Source organism: Vespa mandarinia, chromosome 17 (genome assembly GCF_050613455.1).
Source record: "Vespa mandarinia isolate Hongniang chromosome 17, ASM5061345v1, whole genome shotgun sequence".
NCBI classification, from domain to species: domain Eukaryota; kingdom Metazoa; phylum Arthropoda; class Insecta; order Hymenoptera; family Vespidae; genus Vespa; species Vespa mandarinia.
In genome coordinates this window covers 2795001-2815000 of record NC_140826.1, presented here as the reverse complement: position 1 = coordinate 2815000, position 20000 = coordinate 2795001, and the positions used below count along the sequence as shown (strand labels likewise).

The window sequence follows — 20000 nt, the reverse complement described above, 5'->3', positions numbered from 1 at the left end:
GTTTTCTTTTTTTTGTTTTTTTTTTTTTCTCAATGCGATTACGATAACGAGTCATGGTTCGTCATTCTTCCTTCTTCTGGGTTGACTGCGTCAGAAAAGTTCGTATTACAACGTTAAGAGTTTTATACAGTGTGGGGCTATATACATTACCCAAAGCAATTACGATAACGACTCTTATTCGTCATACAACCTTCTTTTGTATTGATTGCGTCACAGAAGAGAACTTCGAAGGTGTATTATACAGGGTGGCTCAAAAGATTTTGATTAAAAAAAAAAAAAAAAAAAAAAAAATAAAATAGATATATAAAAAGATTAATAAATAAATAATATATTAAATATATTTTATCTCGCTGTCTCTCTTTGTGTTCCAGATAATAAAGTTAAACGAAGAATAAATTTACTTTTCGCGTAAGAGTAAAAGAACACAGCGCTTTGATAAAGATTATATATATATATATATATATATATATATATATATATATATATTTATAATCTTATCAGATTGCTATGTAGTTCATTGAATAGATATACGAAAGAATGAAAGAAATGAGGAGAAAAAAAAAAAGAAACTGAATACTTTGCGAAGTTGTGCGCATTTCTTATAAAACAAAGTTGTTAACTTCAAACGAAAACGTGATTTTCACAAGATTATTATATGTATAACATGTTCGTGAACGCGCTAAAGAACTCGGCATTTTATCGTTCTTTGTACGTGTATGTGTGTGTGTACGCGAGCGCGCGCGCATTTCTTTTTCTTTTTCAATCTTACATACACATAAACACACACAAACACACACACACACACAAATATATATTTATATACGTAAGAGTCAAACTATGTTATACAAGTTGATCCATTAGCTAAACTATTTCGTAAGTTTTACTTACTTTAATTAAAATTAAATGAAGAAAAAAAAAAAAAAAGAAAAAGAAAAAAAAAAGAAAAAGAGAAAAAAATTGAGAAAAAAAGAAATAAAAAATGAAATGAACTTAAAATAAATCCCTTTTCTTTTCGTTTCTTTTTTTGTTTTTTTTTTTTTTTTTTTTTTTTTCTTACGAAAGAAAAGCAATCAGACCGAACTTTTTATTCGTGTGTGTATAACGCGTCCATTAAATGGAAATAAATACGTTAGAACGTATAGGTAAACGTTTTCTATGCACTATCCTGATCGTCTCCTTATAAAGTTTCCTCACGTCTAACGCAACTTGGGAAAATCAAGTTCAATGGCGTCTTCGCAAGTCGAACGAAGATCAGAGTTCCGAGCACACAAACCAGACAACACGTTTTCGTCCATACTACGACACGAGACGACACAACACGACACGACATAACATAAGACAACACAACACAATACAATACATTAAACAAGAACAAGGCAATACGACAAAAGCAACCTGTTCCAAAGTACGGAGAAAGAGAGAAAGACAGAGAAAGAGGAATACTCTTTCTATATTTCTTTCTTACTCTTTCACATCATATTATATACATATATATATATGTGTGTGTGTGTGTGTGTATGTATATATGTATGTATACGTACGTAAGTATATACGTTCCATGCTGTCTCGTTCGATGCTTTCACATGTCTCTCTGACATCAGTTATGCACATTACATATGTATATAGTTCTATGTATATAGTTCTATGTATATACCCCTACATATATATATATATATACCCTACTTCTATCCACGTAAAGTAATTGTATATTTCACCTCCACCAACTGGTGAACTGAGATTTACAAATGCAGCTGGGTCCCCGCGAGCTATAATACGCCTACGCTTTACTAAAAAACCCACGCAAAGAAGGGGGAGGGGAGGGGAGAGAGAGAGAGAAATATTTGAGACTGAAATCCGACGATCAAAATGCAGCTGACCAGGTTTCTCCATTTTTATTTTTTTTTTTTTTTACGTTTTTCTGGAATGTTGGAGAATGGAAAAAAAAAAAAAAAAAAAAAGAAAAGAGATAGAAAAGGATCATATCTTCTTTCACACAAAGTTGTAGTTGTTCATTGCTATATTTTTATTTCTTTTTCTTTTTTTTTCTTGCTTTCAAACAACGACAATAAATTTTCTCTTTCCCAATAATCTCCTATCTCTTGTTAGAATTTTAGATCATCATTTTGTACTATTATATCATCAGAGAAACTAAAAAGATCATAGATCTATTTTTTTTTTTTTTTTTTTTTTTTTTTTTTGGAATTATTTCTCCGCCATTCTTTTAAAACGTATTAAAAGACGAAATAGAATCGTACAAGGGATAGGACGGTGGTGGTGAGGTGTTGGGTGGGAAGGAAAAAGCAATGATGTTTCTGTTCGTTAACTTTATCTATCTATATCTCGACGTTTCCGTTCAAAGGTAATATCATCAAGGTGGTTCGATCCGTTACGATTCCGTTTAGTTTCTTTTCTCCAGGAAGTTGAAGAAGGCTTATTTCTTCAAAGAATTCGATCGAAACGAGCCGACACGAGGAAAAGAGAATACCAAAGGAACAGAGAACGAGTTGGCGATGTAACGGTGTAAAAAAAGGACCATACTGTCTCTGCCTGTCTGTTCGTAAAAAAGGACGAGAGAGAGAGAGAGAGAGAAAGAGAGAGGGCTACACAATTCTATAGGTGACAACAAAAGGTATGGGGCACATTCGATTTGTTACAAGTAATGCAACTTCGTTGGTAGAACGTCTCTTCGTTCACAGTAATTTGCCAGGAACCTTTTGAAATCTTATTGTCCCATCAAATGTCTTGAAATGTTCAAAGCGTAACACTACTTTTTATTCTTACTTTCTTTTTCTTTTGTTTTTTTTTTTTTAAGGTGATACTGAAGGGACAGCGAAAACTCTTTATCTCAGACTCTCTCTCTCTCTCTCTCTCTCTCTCTCTCTCCTTTTTATTCTATCTCGAATATCTAACAAAATTTCTCTCTCATAAGAATATCTCCTTTTTCTAGATATATTCTTTGATATTTTACTCGTTCGTCCTCGTTCGTAAGTCTTGTAAAAATATCTATGAACATTTCAAGTGGATTGTAACGATCCGCCATATTGTTTATATATGGCCGCTCTCTATCGCCATATTGAATCGCGATAGATATAGTGAGAGAGAGAGAGAATGAGAGAGAGTACGAAATTTATGAGATAATTCAACGTCGTCGTAGTTCGAACTAACAATAATGTTTTGTTAAATATATAGATATGTTTGTGTTTCTGAATTATTTATAAACAATTTTTTTTTTCTAATACAAACAATTAAACCATAACGTTCAGAAAAATCTGTCTTTTGAAGTGTCGGTAACGGACAAACGTGTATAGAATATTTTTACACTGATGAGAATTAAAAAATATTGTTAATTGAAAATATATTATAATTGATAAAAATAAAAGAAAAAGAAAATAAATAATTACGGTATTACTGTAATATGAGTTTTCACGGTTGAGAATTTTAATTCGTATATCAAGATGTCCGTCTACCATGATAGTCGGATACTGTATAAAAATTCAGACGGTGGGCACGAATTGCTCGATTTTTCGGTTAACACTCACCCTATGATATTGCGGGGTACAAGTGCGGGGAATGCACTTCACGTGACATGCATACGTAAGAGAGAGAGAGAGAGAGAGAGAGAAAGAGAGAGAGAGAAAGAGAGAGAAGAGAAAGAGAAGAGAAGCTCAGACGAACGGAAGCGAGACGATCTTCGTCTCCCCTTTAGAATATTCCCCCTCTCTTTATCTCTTTCTCTCTCTTCTTCTCTAAGCTGCATCCGGCAGAGGCAACGTTTTTTGCTCAGCACCCAGCATCCTTAAGTTCAGCACTTGTCTTCGAAGTCGTTGCCTTCCTTCGCGAGTTTACGTCTCGGCTCTGTATTAATCATAATCACTTTTTCTTTTTCTTTTTATTTTTTATTTTTTTTTTTTGCTTGTCCTTCTTCTTCCTTTTTTCTCTTTCTTTACATGCGTCTACCACGAAATTAAAATGTCCGAGCAATATTATACAATATTTTTTTTTTTTTATTCAATTAATTAATTCATTCATTCATTAATTAATTTACGCGCCCCGCCACCCCCTCCTTTCCTGTATCATCTTATTATTATTCCTTTCGTTTTTTTTTCTTTTTCTTTTTCTTTGTTCCGTCGAACAGGAATCACCGACAGGAATTCTTTTTTCCTTTTTTTTTTTTTTTTTTTCGATTCGAACGAACGTATCCAAGAACAAATTAATTGGCTATGCTAACAGCATAGATCTCCCGATCTTCGCATTTGAATTTCCCGCAACGTTTCTCTTATTTCTCTCTATCATTACTTTATCTCTCTTTCTTTCTCTCTTTATCTATTCATTAATTTTCCATTTAATTTCTCTAACGAACAATCGTAGATTTGGAAAATTTCTCGTTATTATCAATTTTTCTATGAAACTTTACGACGATATTATTAGTCCCAGATATTTTTTGTGATCTTTTTTGGTTATTTTTTTTTATTTTTTTTATTTTTTTTTTTGTTATTATTATTATTTATTTAAATTTCCTGGCTATTCGTACACTTATTCTTCTTATTCATTCTAACGAATGAACGATCGTATCGACTTAATTATTTTTGTATTACACGAAAGCATGTAAATCTCCCGATCAACAGATATACGCATACATACATACGTATATATATGCATATATATATATATATACATATGATCAAAAAAAAAAAAGAAAAAAAAAGGAAAAGAAGAAAGAAAGAAAGAAAAAAAAAAGAAAAAGAAAGAATAAAAAGGAAGAGAAGAGGAAAAATGAAGGAATCGTCGAGAGCGTGTTCAAGATAATTTTGAGATAAGGGAAGGAAGGATAACAGCGTAATGTCGCTTTCACAGTACACACGAATCATGCCTCGCAGAGAAAGAATCAGAGAAAGAGAGATAGAAAAAGAAAGAATATGGACGAATCGAATCCTACATCTATACCATATCAGTATATAAATATATATATATATATATATATATATATATATATATATATGTGTATATATATCAAATATTTTTGTATTAGTAAAAGGAACTTGCAAGCGTTTTCTCTTCTATGGCGTGAAATACACCACGATCATTTCACGTACATATATCTTATTTGATCTTATTTACTACATACTTATTGTTTTATATATATATATGTATATATATAACCTATATATATATATATATAGGTTTTCAATTTCGATCTTTAAAAAATTCATCGCCAACTTAAGTATATATAATAATGTATTTATATTCTCTTATTAATTTCGTTCGTAAATATTTGAAATCACTTGCATACCCTTTAAAAATGGTCTCTTCTAAATAATTAAAATGGCGACAATGATGGCGCCATATCACCCGATACAAGACATACAACTGGCAAGTAGTTTCTCATTTCACTTTAGAAGCACGAGTAAGTAACCGTTAGGGGAACATTATCGATCGTGGCTTAGATATCCGTTATTTCGTAGAACAATTCTTTTCGTTGTTATTGCTTAGAGATTGATTGTTTTATCATCGATCGATCTTTTTTAATTAGAAATATTCGTCGGTATAGAAATTATTTGCAATCATTTTTTTTTTTCTTTTCTTTGTTTGTTTTTTTAAGTAATGAAATCAATATTATTAATATTATTATTATTATTATTATTATTATTATTATTATTATTATTATTATTATTATTATTATTATATGTACTATTACAATTGTTACATTATATTACCAGATCATCTAATAATAATTATTATATCTCCAAATAATAATAATAATAATTATTATTATTATTATAAGATAAATGTGAATAATAATAATAATAATAATTATTATTATTATTATTAATATTATTATTGAGAATTATCTTTAACGTAGTTGAAATTTTTGCTAAATAAGATAAAGTCACGAAGTGAATGTCGAAGGCGGGTGAGTACGGGGAACCCAAGAGAAGGAAAATAATTCAGGAAGAGAAAAAGGAAAAGGCTTTGAGGTTAGGTTCGATAATCTTGTCAGCGGCGCTCGATCATAATTTATTCTCTTAGGGTGTCGGAGAGGCACCTGTAAGACAGTCGGCGAGAATAGGAAGAGAAAGAAAAGGACTTTGCCGTCTTCGTCCTCTTCTTCCTCGTCGTTTACGTCGTCTACGTCGTCTACGTCGTCAAACTTAACGTTTAACTCAACGTGCCATCACGGCGCTACGAGCATAAATGTGTACGCGTAAATCTACGTAGAGCACCTATACGAGAGGGTCATTAGTGTGATCGTTCTTTCACATCCTCCGATACTCGTGCTAAGCATTTTCTATGAGCTAAAAGAACACGGAGGGATATGCTGCTATTTCAGCTATTCCTAATCTCGATTTTCTTACTTTATTTACTGTACTCGTAAATCGCTTCTCTTTCTTCGTGCCAATCGGCGTTTCTTTTCTTCTTCTTTTTTTTCCTTTCTTTTTTTTCGATGTACTTTTTTTCTCTCTCTCCTCTCTCTCTCTCTCTCTCTCTCTCTCTCTCTCGCTTTTTTCCAGTAAGTAAGATAACATCAAAGTTTCGTGGGAATTATTTATAATGCTTGTAACGTTGATTATATGATACTTCAAAAAAGAAAAAAAAACTGTTTCCGCCATTTTGGTTCACTACTTTTCTTTTTTTCTTTTTAAATCAAATTATACTTTGTATATGAAGTGTTGCCAAAAAAGAGAGAGAGAGAGAGAGAGAGAAAAAAAAAAATTAATTGTTAATGGAAAAAAAAAAAAAAAAAAAAGAAAATCATTTAATAAAATTCAAGGGGGGGGGGGGGAAGAAAAAAAAACATTTCGAAGCGTATTATAATTTTCGATACAATTTCAAAACAAACCATTCACGGTATAGCTATCATATTTCTTTCTTTTTACTCATTTTTTAATCGTCGTCGTCGTCGTCGTCGTCGACTTAGAAGTTCTCCTCTCTCTTTTGAAGAAACACCGCGTAAAAAGAAATACGAGCCGACAAACTTTACGAGTAAAGACCGCACGAGTAATTTCCATCGCCGACCATTTCCCCCCCCCCATCCCTCCCTCCTTTTTCTTTTCTTTCTTTCTTTTCCGTATTTTTTTTTTTTTACTTTTTTCTTTTTTTACTTTTTTTTTTTATTTTTTTATTTCTTTCGCTTCTTTTGTGCTCGAAGTATGAAAAGAACTGAAGTATATTTTGAATAAGTTAGAAAGATACATACGTTTCTCGTTTCGTTTCGTTTCATTTCATTTCATTTCATTTCATTTCATTTCATTTCATTCCGTTTCGTTTCATTCTTCCTCGTAAGTTTATTATTACTATCAGAAGTTTTTCAACGAAATTTTTCTTTCGCGAATACATGAAATATTTAAAAACGAAAAACGATAAAAAAAAAAAAAAAAAAAAAAAAAAAGAAAAAAAAGAAGATCAAGAAAAAAAAAAAGAAAAAATATGACGAAGAAGAAGCAAAGATCGGCTCGAAGTTGTATAAATATTATTTTAAGAAAATTCTTTACATTCATTGTTATTAATGAACGTTTTCAAATGGGGAAATGCGATGCGTTATGTAATAAACTTTATCTTTATCTCTTTCCCCTTCTATTTATCTCTCCCTCTATCTCTCTCTCTCTCTCTCTCTCTCTCTCTTTCTCTCTTCATACTCTCTATGAAGATACTTGAAAGATCTTTTAGACGTGCTCATCGAGCGTGTAACACGTGGCAAGCAGAGAAACGAAGAGACTGTGTTCCTGTTAAATGCATGTCCACATGAGAGATAGAGGGAAATATTTCTAAAAAGGATATAAAAATTTTATTAATTCATTCCTGACGACGATCCTCTCCTCCCCCCCGACCCAACCCAGCCGCCGTCGTCGCCGACGCCTCCCCCCCATCCCCTTTACGAATATTTACGAGACGTTAACACAAATATTTATTACTTTCTATATTTATTCCTTTCTTTTTCCTTTTTCTCTTTTCTTTTTCTTGTTTTTTTAACAATAAAAAAAATATTCCTTTCTAATATCTTAATCCTGATCAAAATAAAATACATTCGCAATTATTTTAACAATAAACGTATCCATGACAATTGTATTTACAATTTAATAATAATTATTTTAATAATAATAATAATTTTAATAATAATTAATTAATAATTAATTTTTAATAATAATTGTTTTTAATAATAAACCCATCCATGACGTCTTTTAATGGTTGATCTTATTTTATGTGAATATTATTATCAATTCGTTGGTTTTTTTTTTTCCCTAATCAAAAATTATATTCATAAATACGCACGATAATTTAATTCGTATTAATTATTCATCAATCGACTAATCTCAATCGTCATTCCCATTTCTATGAAATAATATCAATTCGTTCACTTAATTATTCTAATTAATTATTCTAACATATTCATGACTACATGCAAGTATGATAATTGAATTCATTTCAATTATTCATTCAATCGATATTTTAATTATTATTCCATTATTTTTTCTTCTTCCTCCTTTTTTTTTTTCTTTCTTTTTTTAGAATTACAAACAGATATCTATTCTTTTTAGAATTATTCTAATAATCTATCGACAACTTTTATTACGCAATATAATTCTCATTATTTAATATTGGATTGATTTTTTTTAATAATAATAATAATAATAATAATTATTATTATTATTATTAATATTTAAAATAGCGGACACGTTCGGGCATTGAAATTGAATGGCGGTGAAGGGAAGGTAGAAGAGAGGTGGAAGGGTAGAGGGAGGGAAGATTCGTCCTTGTAAAATGTGAAATAATCTATGTGAGTGCATGAAACATTAGATACATATTTCTAACGCGCGCGATATGCAAAAAGCACTAATACCTACGTGTATGTACATTCATAGATAAGCTAGTTAGAATATTTTTTTTTTTTTCAACGAGGCAAGGAATTATTTCGTTAACGATCGTAAAATAGAAAAAAGAAGAAAGAAAAAAAAAAAAAAATAAAATAAAATTTCTTGAAAACTATTCAAAGCCAATGTCAGCTTCCCCCCACCCCCCCATCTCTCCGGTACATCGAAAAATATTTTATTTTAGAAATTATTACTGCCATTGTATAGGCAACAATTACGTAATTCAAAGAAGAGAAAATAAATTTTGAATGCAAATAAATATTTATATAAACAACGTACAATATTCTTCGAATCGAAGATTAAAAAAAAAAAAAAAAAAAAAAAAAAAAAAAAATCCCTTCCCATTTGCGAATTTTGTTCAATGTAAAATCCGCAAGAGGTGATAAATTGCGTCGAAAAAAAAAAAAAAAAAGAAGAGAAAAGAAAAGAAAAAAAAATATTTACGAATCTCCATGAACTCGTCGTTTTTTTTTCTTTCTTTTTTTTTTTTTTTTTTTTTTTTTTTTTTTTTTTTTTTTTAACGTAATAAGAGAGACAAAAAGGAAGAAAGAAGAAGAAGTGGAGGAAGAAAAAAGAGAAAAAAGAAAAAAGAGAGAGAAGAAGAAGAAGAAGAAGAAGAAGAAAAAAGAAAAGAAACGAAAAAGGAAAAATGAGAAAAAAGAAAAAAAAAAAGGAAAAAAAAAAGATATTGACATAAACGTAATTAAACATACCAAAGAAATCCTCCCAGCTGACGGATCCATCTGAGTCAACAGCATTGGAGCTGGCAGCTTCGGCATCGGCCTCCGAACAATCCATTTTCTTTTTTCCTTGATAATCTCTTTTATTATCACTCCTTTCTTCTTCTTTTTTTGCTTAATTAATTAATTAATTAATTAATTAATTAATTAAGCAATTAACTAATTAATTCTTTCCTTCTTCGTTCCTTCCTTTCTTCTTTTCGTTCATTCATTCATTAATTCTCAGCAACGATTACCGATTATCTTCCACAGGTTCGTTTTGTAAAGTCCTTTTACGAGTTTCTCTTTCCCTTTTTTCCTTCTCGAATAACAAACACACTCGCGTTCTTTAATAGTTCGATTAAAATAACTCTCTTCTACAATTCGACAGAAAATCAATTTAAAGAAAAAGAAAAAGAAAAAAAAAAAAAAATATATATATATATATATATATAAATACACACACAGGACACACATACACATTACGTATACATATATATATATATATATATATATAAAAAGAAAAATACATGTACAATGATTCGAAAGCCGACAAAAAAAAAAAAAAAAGAAGCGAAGACCAAAAAAGTAAAAAAATAAAATAAAATAAAATAAAATAAAATAAAATAAAATAAAATAAAATAAAATAAAAGAAGAAAAGTAAAGTCGGTAGATAACCAAAAATGATGATAATAATGAGAGAGAAAAAAAAAAATAAATAAATAATAAAAAAAAAAAGAAAAGAGAAGATAAAAAAATGGGAAAATAAAAGTGAAGAAAATAATAGACAAGAAACAAGAAAAAAGAAAAAAGAAAGAAAAATGAATATCTATCAGCACGCCGTGTCGAGCATCACGCACGCTCGCGCGCGCATACGCGGGCGGACGGACGATGTCACGAACGGACTGCTGCTGAAGGCAGCCTGAAAGACTTAGCTAGCTAGCTAGCTAGCTTAGCTAATCTCTCTCTCTCTCTCTCTGTTTTTCTATATCTATCTCTTTCTGAGATAATACAAGTAAAAAAGAAACAGATATATATATATAGGCGCCGGACCACACGCTCTCTATCTCTTTTTCTTTTTCTCTTTAACTTTAAATCTTACAAGTACGAGAGAGACGTATATACGTAGAGCTTTTCTCTTCTTTCTCTCTTTTTATCTTTCAATCTTCTTCTTCTTCTTCTTCTTCACTACTCTTCTCTTTCTAACAATAAGTCCAAATGTATATGTGAGAGAGAAAGAACGATTGAATATATAGAATCATCTCTTTCTATTTTTCAATCTTCTTCTTGACCACCCTCCCTCCCTCCCTCCCTCCCTCTCTCTCTCTCTCCCTCTCTCTCTCTCCCTCTTTTTCTCTTTTACTTCTACTTTTTCTTTCTTTCTCTTTCTCTTTAATTTCAAACGTACGCGTCCAAAAGACAAAGAGACAAAAAGAGAGAGAGAGAGAGAGAGAGAATACAATTTTTCTTTCTACCCTTTAATCCTCTATTGCATCAATCTCTTCCTCTTCTTCTATTCTAATTGCAATTACGACTATTAGTGTCGACGTAGATAAAAAAAAAAAAAAAAGAGAGTGAGAGAGAGAGAGAGAGAGAGAAAGAAATAGGAAGAATAATATAGAAAATCATACGGGTATTAGAAAAAGTATTGATCGATAAAAAATTTTCTCCCGAACCACATCTACCAATCTTCTTCCTCTTCCTTTTCCTCTGAATCAAACTCTCTTTCTCTCTTGATCCATCCATCCATCCATCCATCCATCCATCCATCCATCCAACTGTGCATCCATCAATCCAAACCATCCATATCTACCTATCTATCTATCCTCCTCTTATTAACAAAGTTCCCAGTGCGTGTGATAGAGAAGAAAGATTCGTACGAGATCGTAGAAGTGAGTAGTATGTAGTAACGCGAATGATAACGAGAGAGAAAGAGAGAAAGAGGAAGAAAAAGAGAAAGAGAGAAGAAGAAAAAAAGAGAAAAAGAGAGAGAGAGAGAGAGAGAGAGAGAGAAAATAGATAGCGCGAATCTTTCTATTTCCCTCTTTCTCTATCCGTCTCTATCTATTTCTATCTATCTCTCTCTTTATTCGAATCCTTTTCTCCTTATCCTTATCCACCACTTCTTCTTCTTCCTCCTCTTCTTCTTCTTTTTCTTCTTCTTCTTATTATTATTATTATTTTTATTATTATTATTATTATTATTATTAATTTTATTATTATTATTACTATTATTATTATTATTATTATTATTGTTATTATTCAGAGGTAGATCACAGATGGGACTGTTGTTGCAGGGAGGGCGCCGTCCGAGGAGGAGCCGCATTCCCTCGGCGCCGAGTTCGCGAGACGGACTGAGGAGCCCTCGGCGAGTACGAAAGGCACGAACCCGCGGAATCGCCACACGCGCTCTCTAACTTCGTGCATGCGTGCGTACATAACCTCTCTCTCTCTCTCTCTCTCTCTCTCTCTCTCTCTCTCTCTCTCTCTCTCTCTCTCTCTCTCTCTCTCTCTCTCTCTCTCTCTCTCTCTCTCTCTCTCTTTCTCTTACTCCTTTCTCCTTCTCTTTTTCTTTCACTCAAATCTTCTCTCTCTCTCTCTCTCTTTCTCTTTCACTCGTACCTTCTCTCTCTCTTTCCTTCTTTCTCTTACACATTATCTTTCTCCTTCCTTCTTTCTCTAATACGTACTCTCTCTCTCCCTCTCTCTGTCTCTCTTTTTTTCTCTTTCTATCTATCTATCTCTGTCTATACTCTCCGTCTCTATCTCTTTCTCTCTTTCTCTTTTAGTCTGTCCCACGCCTCCTATATGTCTCTGCGCAACGTCGTATTTAAGCCGGCTCAATGCACCGACTGTCCTCGCCCGCTCAAGAGAGAACCCGGGCAATGTGGATCGCGTTTAAGCGTTCCGATAAGCTCTTACTACTCTTTTCAAAAAGAATGAGAAAGAGAGAAAGAGAGAGAGAGAGAGAAGAGAATTTCGTTATCCCAAACTTTTTAATCTCGAGAGCGTACCGTTGAAAAATTTTTCACTCGTTCCCGTACCCCTTCATCCTCTCCTTCATCCCTCCCACTACACTTCCACTCCCACCTACTAGCACAAACAACTGTCTCTCCATTAACCACCATCATTCACCATTCAACCATTCTTTTCTCTCTCTCTCTCTCCTCTGTCTCTTTCTGTCTCACTGTCTCTTTTCTTCTTCTTCTTCTTCTTCTTCTTAATCCACTCACGATCAAAAATTCACATACATCGAGGAAAAGGAAACTTGGAATTATACTTTTCATTCAATTAATTTCTACGATCTTTTAAAAGAAAATACAAAAAAAAAGAAAAAAAAAAAAAGAAAAAAATAACGAAAGAGAAATAAAAAGAGAAATCAATACGCGAAGTATTATTACTATCGTAATCGACGATAATACGCCATGATGGTTTGTTGGTTAATTATCGATATAAACTATAAGCGCGCGAACTTTATTGCGATTCGATATCGATAGTCGTTCGTCGATGATCGTTTTATTATCGATTTTATTCAAGATGGACGACGGACGGACGGACGGACGAACACGTTCGTTATCGTTTGGAACGTGATTTAATAATGTCAAAGATAAGTACGTAAGTACATATACGTGAGTACATATAATACTTACAAGTTGTACAGTTTATACGTTAATATCGTTCTCGTTAATTCGTCATTTATCTATTTTTTTTTTTCTCTTTCTTTCTGTCCTTCTATATTTTTTTTTTTATTATTAATCCGTTCTTCCAAGAAGAAAAGAAACGAAAAAAGAAAAAGAAAAGAAGTGGAAGTAAAAAGAGAGAGAGAGAGAGAGAAAGAGAGAGAGAGAGAGAGAGGGAATAAAAAAAGGAAAAAAAAGGAAAAAAAAGAAAAAGAAGAGTAAGAAGAGGAGGAGGAGGAAGAAGACATTTTGTATGTATAAATTCGTAAGGTACTAGACAACGTGTCCGGCGTGAAAGCAGCTTTACATTCTTCTTCAGATATCCCACCCTCGCAGAACACGAAGAGTTTATTTTTTCGGTACGCGCCGCGCATCAACACAACGTACGCGTACACATCCCCCTTTCTCTCATCCACACACACACACACAAACACACACACGTTCATATTAAACATACGATATATACGTGCATATGTTATATATATATATATATATATATATATATATATATATATATGTTATATACAAAGAGACGTACACATACTTGTATGCATATTAGGGATCCTGAGTGTATAATATGTCGACGGAATCGCACCGTTCTATTATTAGATGGGCGCAATGCCGCCGCCACCACACCACCACCACCAGCACCACCACCACCACCACTGTCGCCACCGTCATCGTCGTCGGCGTCGTCGTTGCATCCCACGAACAGGATGAATGGAAAGGGACGGTTTCTGAATATTAGGACGTTAGCCCTTTTACATACGTATAAGATCTTCTTCTCCATCATCAACATTACCATCACCATCACCATCACTATCATCATCATCATCATCATCATCATCATCTTCGTCTTTGTCGTCGTCATCGTTGTCGTCGTCCTTTTTGACGATCTCTCTCTCTCTCTCTCTCTCTCTCTCTCTCTCTCTCTCTCTCTCTCTCTCTCTCTCTCTCTCACTCACTCATTCTGTCACTCTTTTTCTTTTTATTTTTTCTTTTTTTATTTTCGGCAACTTCACGTTCTTTCCCACCGCGAAAATTTATTATTCCAAGAATACCGGAGTAGTGTATTCGCCATTTTTAGACAGGGCTAACGTGATATAACTCTAATAAATCTCATGTCTTTCTTTCTTTTTTTTTTTTCTTTCTTTCTTTCTTCCTTCCTTTCTATCTTAAATGGAAAACAAATCACGTTTACATACGTTCGCAACGTATTCTTCACTTCGCGTTCTTTATATTATGAGCGTTTCGTTCGCGTCGTACCTCTCGACGTTAGTCGAGTTTTAGAAAAGAAAAATTCCGATAGCATTCGTTTATTGCGTTATTTGTCTTCTTTTTCTCTCTCTCTCTCTCTCTTTTTTTTTTTTTAATAACGTTTTTACTTTTTATCGTATTTATAGAATTAAAAATCGACATTGGAAAAATAACAATTATACGCGATTATATAGGTTAATTGTGTTACGAGTACGATACATTTATTTCGACTAATTTTCGATCAACGATTGTTGGTTTTTTTTTTATTTCTTCTTCTTTTTTGTTTCTCTCTCTCTCTCTCTCTCTCTCTCTCTCTCTCTCTCTCTCTCTCTCGTATTTAACGTATAAATTTGTTTCGATGATAAATAGTTATAGCGCTACGTGTCATTTCTCCCGAAGATATCGACAGATACCAATTGATACTATTATCGATCGTTCGATGTACGAGAAATGTTATTGTACCGACAGTCGAACAACGTATTCGTATTTTTCAGGATAAATTCAATTTTTAAAGTTTTCTTCATTTTCAACTCAATTATATTTTTCAAGCTTTTATCATAATTGATTCACTTTATCATAAATAATTTTCTATATAATAAGATTTTAAGATAATTCATAATGACAGTCGGTAATTATTTACCTTCTTTTGTTTCTTTTTTCTTTTTTTACTTCTTCTTATATCGACAGATGTCGTGGCTTGTTATAAACTAAAGCTGGTAAATCATCAACGACGATCTTTCTTTCTGGTGAAATATAACTCGAGAGACGATAGTTGTTGGTTCGTTCGACTTTCGAAATCGTTCATTGTTTCTTCTGTTACTTACGAGATATCACTTGTTGTCAGCTAACAATCGTAAACGTAGTAAATAGAAAAATAAACGAGGAACAGTATTATATCTATTGTTGCAGAATAAAAGTACGATACTTAAATTTATCTTATATACGATTAATTAGGACACATTATTCGTGTCTATTAAAATTGTTATTTATTTATATCGAATTTTCTCCGTGCTTTGCCAGTGTGCAGACATGGCCTTCTCTATATATTGTTCTTCAAAAATTGGTAAGTTGATTATTATCTCGTTGCGTATATTGTTTTTCCTTTTTGTTAATGAAATTATTATATGTACAAAAAAAAAACAAAACAAAAGAAAAAGAAAAAAAATTATAGTCTATATATATATATATATATATATATCATATGGATAAATAAATATTTTCCATATTACATATGTCGATTTTTATATTATTTTATTTTGCTAATATTTATTATAAATTTATCTAATATTTTTACAAGAAATATGTTTCTGTATATAAATAGAGCTCGTGTTAAAGTATACTCTGTATTTTCGAAAGCAATAAGATCGAAAAGTAATACAATAAAACATTGGACTTTGATCTTTGTTGATTATTAAATAGGATCCATTGATCGATTGAGATTAATTTATCGTATGTCATTTTTATGCTCCTTTTAAACATACCTCTTATGCAACTAATCAAATATAATTTTTAATTCGCTTAACAGTATATATATATATGTATGTATGTGTGTGTGTGTATATATATATTATCACTTTATCATTTAAATTTTTCGAAGAGTCACAAGAATTTCTGTCGATCCTGAAGAGGTTAGCTTCGTTATCGTGCCTGCTTACTACTGACGTTATCACGTACGCGTTTGTAGGTTATACCTATGAACGTAAGTACTTTGACCAATCAGAAGGTTAACTAGACAATATGGCGACGATACATTGTCTTCTGATTGGCTGACGCAAATATGGTGGCTTAAATGCCAATGAATAAATTTGCGCGCGATTTATGATTCATAAATGTGTGATGTTCTTTTTTTCTTCGAATACAATTATTAATTAATATTTCTTTACTTCTTTTATATATATATATGTATGTATATATGTATAATTGTGCGGTGTGTATTTAATATGATTTATTTATTTTTTTGGTAGTGCAGCAGAGATTACAACAGGTCTTCCTTCATCGTGCTTATTCAGATGCCAAGTATCCAAAGATTACAACTCATTATACGATAGTACCCAGGGAAAAAGATTCAAGATGGAAAGGTTTCTAGATTATTTTGAAAAATAAAAATCTTTATATATATATTGATTATTATTACAGAAAAAAATATATAAACGTTTGTATATATTTTAGATGTGAATATGGAAAGATTTGTAGATGAGACTGATATATTAATTGTCGGTGGAGGTCCAGCAGGAATGTCAGCTGCAATACAAGCTCGAAGATTAGCAGAAAAGCATGGAAAAGAACTTAGGGTTACTTTAGTAGAGAAGGCTGCAACTGTAGGAGGACATATTCTTAGCGGTGCTTGTTTAGATCCAATTGCTTTGATCGAATTATTTCCAAATTGGAAGGAATTAGGTGCGCCTTTACATACACCAGTTACAAAGGATAAATTTGCTTTTCTTACTGAAAAGGGAAGGATATCGATACCTATTTTAAAGGGTATGCCAATGTATAATCATGGAAATTATATAGTTAGGTAAAAATATATTTTACATTGGGTATGAGAATTGAATTTTTCTTTTTACTTTTTTTTTTTTTTTTTTTTGCATCTCTTAAAAATTTGTAAAGAAATAGATTCTTTACAGATTAGGCCATGTTGTATCATGGCTAGGGGAACAAGCTGAAGCTGCAGGAGTAGAAATATATCCTGGTTATGCAGGTTCAGAAATTTTATACCATGAAGATGGTTCTGTTAAAGGAGTAGCAACGAATGATGTTGGAATTGCTAAAGATGGTTCTCCAAAGGAAACTTTTGAAAGAGGTATGGAGTTACATGCAAAGTGTACGATCTTTGCAGAAGGTTGTCATGGTCATCTAACTAAACAACTTTCTAAGAAATTAAATCTAAGAGAAAACTGTGAACCCCAAAGTTATGGTATAGGATTAAAAGAAGTACGTATCTTTAATTTTTAATTGGAAAAAATTTTTAATGTCTAATCTTAAATTACAATAATTTTTATTGTATTATTTAAGATATGGGAGATTGATCCTGAGAAACATAAACCTGGTACGGTAGAACATACCGTTGGTTGGCCATTGAATAAAAATACATATGGTGGTTCATTTTTATATCATCTCAATGAGGAAACACCGCTTGTTGCAGTTGGTTTTGTTGTTGGATTAGATTATTCCAATCCTTATTTGCATCCATTTAAAGAATTTCAAAGATTCAAACAACATCCTAGTATTAGGCCAACTTTTGAAGGAGGAAAGAGGTAATTTATATTATACATATAAATATATATGTATATATATATTTACAAATATCAAAAATATATACAAATATCTTTTTTTCTTTTCTTTCTTTTTGTTTTTTTCTTTCTTTTCTTTTGATCCCACATATGATAAAAATAGGATAGCTTATGGCGCAAGAGCATTAGTAGAAGGAGGATTTCAATCCATTCCAAAGCTTCAATTTCCTGGTGGTTGTCTCATAGGCTGTACAGCAGGCTTTCTTAATGTTCCTAAAATTAAAGGAACTCACAATGCTATGAAAAGTGGTATGTTGGCTGCAGAGAGCGCCGTGGAAGCAATTATCGAAGCCGAAACAAATTCTTCCCCAACTAAAGGTCTTGAACCAAAAACGTATTCTGACAAAATAAAAAATAGTTGGATATACAAAGAATTAAAGGCTGTTAGAAATATGAGACCAAGTTTTCACACGAATCTTGGCCTTTACGGAGGAATAATGTATTCTGGATTTTCTATGTTGACCGGTGGAAGAGAACCTTGGACATTCTCTCATGGAGGTATTCAATATAAACTTTTATTTATAAACATATAGATTACGTATATAATATCACGTTATATTACTATCTATTATTATTATTATTATTATTATTATTATTATTATTGTCTTTTTTTTTTTTTTTTTTTTTTTTTTTTAGGACCTGATTATTCCAAATTAAAACCTGCATCTAAATGTACACCAATCGAATATCCTAAACCAGATAATGAGGTATCATTCGATTTGTTATCGTCAGTCGCTCTTACCGGAACAAATCACGAAGCAGATCAACCAGCTCATTTGACTCTATCGGACGATACTATACCAGTAAAGAAAAATTTAACGATTTACGATGGCCCTGAAGGTCGATTTTGTCCCGCTGGTATGTAAACAAGTTATATATGTGTACGTATACACGTGTAATCATAACAAAGTAACATATTAGACTTGAGGATCAAGTCGACCCATACATATTTACCTTTACCCTATTAAAATCAACAAAAAAAAAAAAAAAGAATAAAAAAAAAATCTTATAAGAAATACAACATCCTGTAATTGACACGTATGACAAAAATCTATAAACGTTCAAAAAATGTCGCTTAAATAAATTCACCATTCAGTCAAGTAACCTCATATACTATATAAGAAATCCGCATTGCGGATTTTTATCACAGCGCGATATTATATCATATTCCTTTCTCTTCGCATAATATATTCTTCGTATTTACGAAGTATGTAATAAATAACATTTATTTCAACGTACACGAACATACATAACACACATATATATATATATATATATATATATATATATATATATAATATTTGTAATATTTAATATTCATTGAATATTTTTAATCGCGTATCTTTATTACAAACTTTTTTCCTAAATTATATTCTTCCATTTAACGACTATTTCAATTATTTTTTTTTTCTTTTTTTTTTTTCCTTTTTAAATTTTCCCTCTATTTTCATTATCATTATCACTTCCCTCTTATCGTTCCTCTCTCTCTCTCTCTCTCTCTCTCTCTCTCTCTCTCTCTCTCTCTCTCTCTCTCTCTCTCTCTCTCTCTCTCTCTCTCTCTCTCTCTCTCTCTCTCTCTCTCTCTCTCTCTCTCTCTCTCTCTCTCTCTCTCTCTCTCTCTCTCTCTCTCTCTCTCTCTCTCTCTCTCTCTCTCTCTCTCTCTCTCTCTCTCTCTTTCTCTTTGTTGTTTATATCTGTTAACAGGGCCAAAGTAATTACAGATTTAAAATTCGAAATCGCCTAATACGATTGTTAGAAACTTTTGAAATCGAACGATTCGAGTAAATTCAAAAGTTTCCTTCTCCCTATCTTTCTCTCTCTCTCTCTCTCTCTCTTTTTTTTTTCCTCTTTCTCTCTCTCTCTCTCTCTCTTTCTCTCTCATGCTCTCTTAGATTTATCTCTTCCATTTCCGGCTTGAGCTCCTTTCCAGGACTTTCTTCCCTCTCCTCGCTCACTATCCAGCTCCAACCAGTCGCCGGAGTTTATCGACCGGAGCGTCCTTGAACCTGAACCGCCCGGGCAACCACCCCCGCTCGGCTAGACAACCCCCGACCAAGCACAACCCCCAAAATCGAGGGTCACACTGCACGTAGAGCTGGGCCAACAACCTCGAATACGAAAATTCTTTGTCCGTATTCGATCCAACGATACGTACAAATCGCAGCGTCAAAATGTACCAATTAA

At 32.2% G+C, this 20000-nt stretch overlaps 2 protein-coding genes across 7 annotated transcripts in view; one reads left to right on the top strand and one right to left on the bottom strand.

The window, feature by feature from the left end:
• GEFmeso (Guanine nucleotide exchange factor in mesoderm) overlaps positions 1 to 11935 on the bottom strand; it is a 78213-nt gene extending 66278 nt beyond the window's left edge. For 2 of the 6 annotated variants that reach the window (XM_085662110.1, XM_085662108.1), the window contains exons 1-2: positions 10426 to 10485; positions 9581 to 9963 (exon numbers count right to left, since the gene is read on the bottom strand). In XM_085662110.1, coding sequence (XP_085518236.1) covers positions 9581 to 9665 — 85 coding nt within the window. In that variant the 5' untranslated portion in view covers positions 9666 to 9963; positions 10426 to 10485. Of the gene's footprint in view, positions 1 to 9580; positions 9964 to 10425; positions 10486 to 10688; positions 10749 to 11399; positions 11520 to 11815 lie in introns of those variants that run through there. The other 4 variants (XM_035886001.2, XM_035886002.2, XM_035886006.2 and 1 more) reach the window with 4 other exon arrangements.
• Positions 11936 to 15261: 3326 nt separating this feature from the next.
• Positions 15262 to 20000, top strand: part of Etf-QO (electron transfer flavoprotein-ubiquinone oxidoreductase) — a 6471-nt gene continuing 1732 nt past the window's right edge. The window contains exons 1-8 of the mRNA XM_085662156.1: positions 15262 to 15439; positions 15544 to 15586; positions 16488 to 16601; positions 16693 to 17041; positions 17151 to 17457; positions 17539 to 17780; positions 17920 to 18314; positions 18453 to 18674. Of these exons, the coding sequence (XP_085518282.1) occupies positions 15553 to 15586; positions 16488 to 16601; positions 16693 to 17041; positions 17151 to 17457; positions 17539 to 17780; positions 17920 to 18314; positions 18453 to 18674 (1663 nt within the window). The 5' untranslated portion in view covers positions 15262 to 15439; positions 15544 to 15552. The remainder of the gene's footprint in view (positions 15440 to 15543; positions 15587 to 16487; positions 16602 to 16692; positions 17042 to 17150; positions 17458 to 17538; positions 17781 to 17919; positions 18315 to 18452; positions 18675 to 20000) is intronic.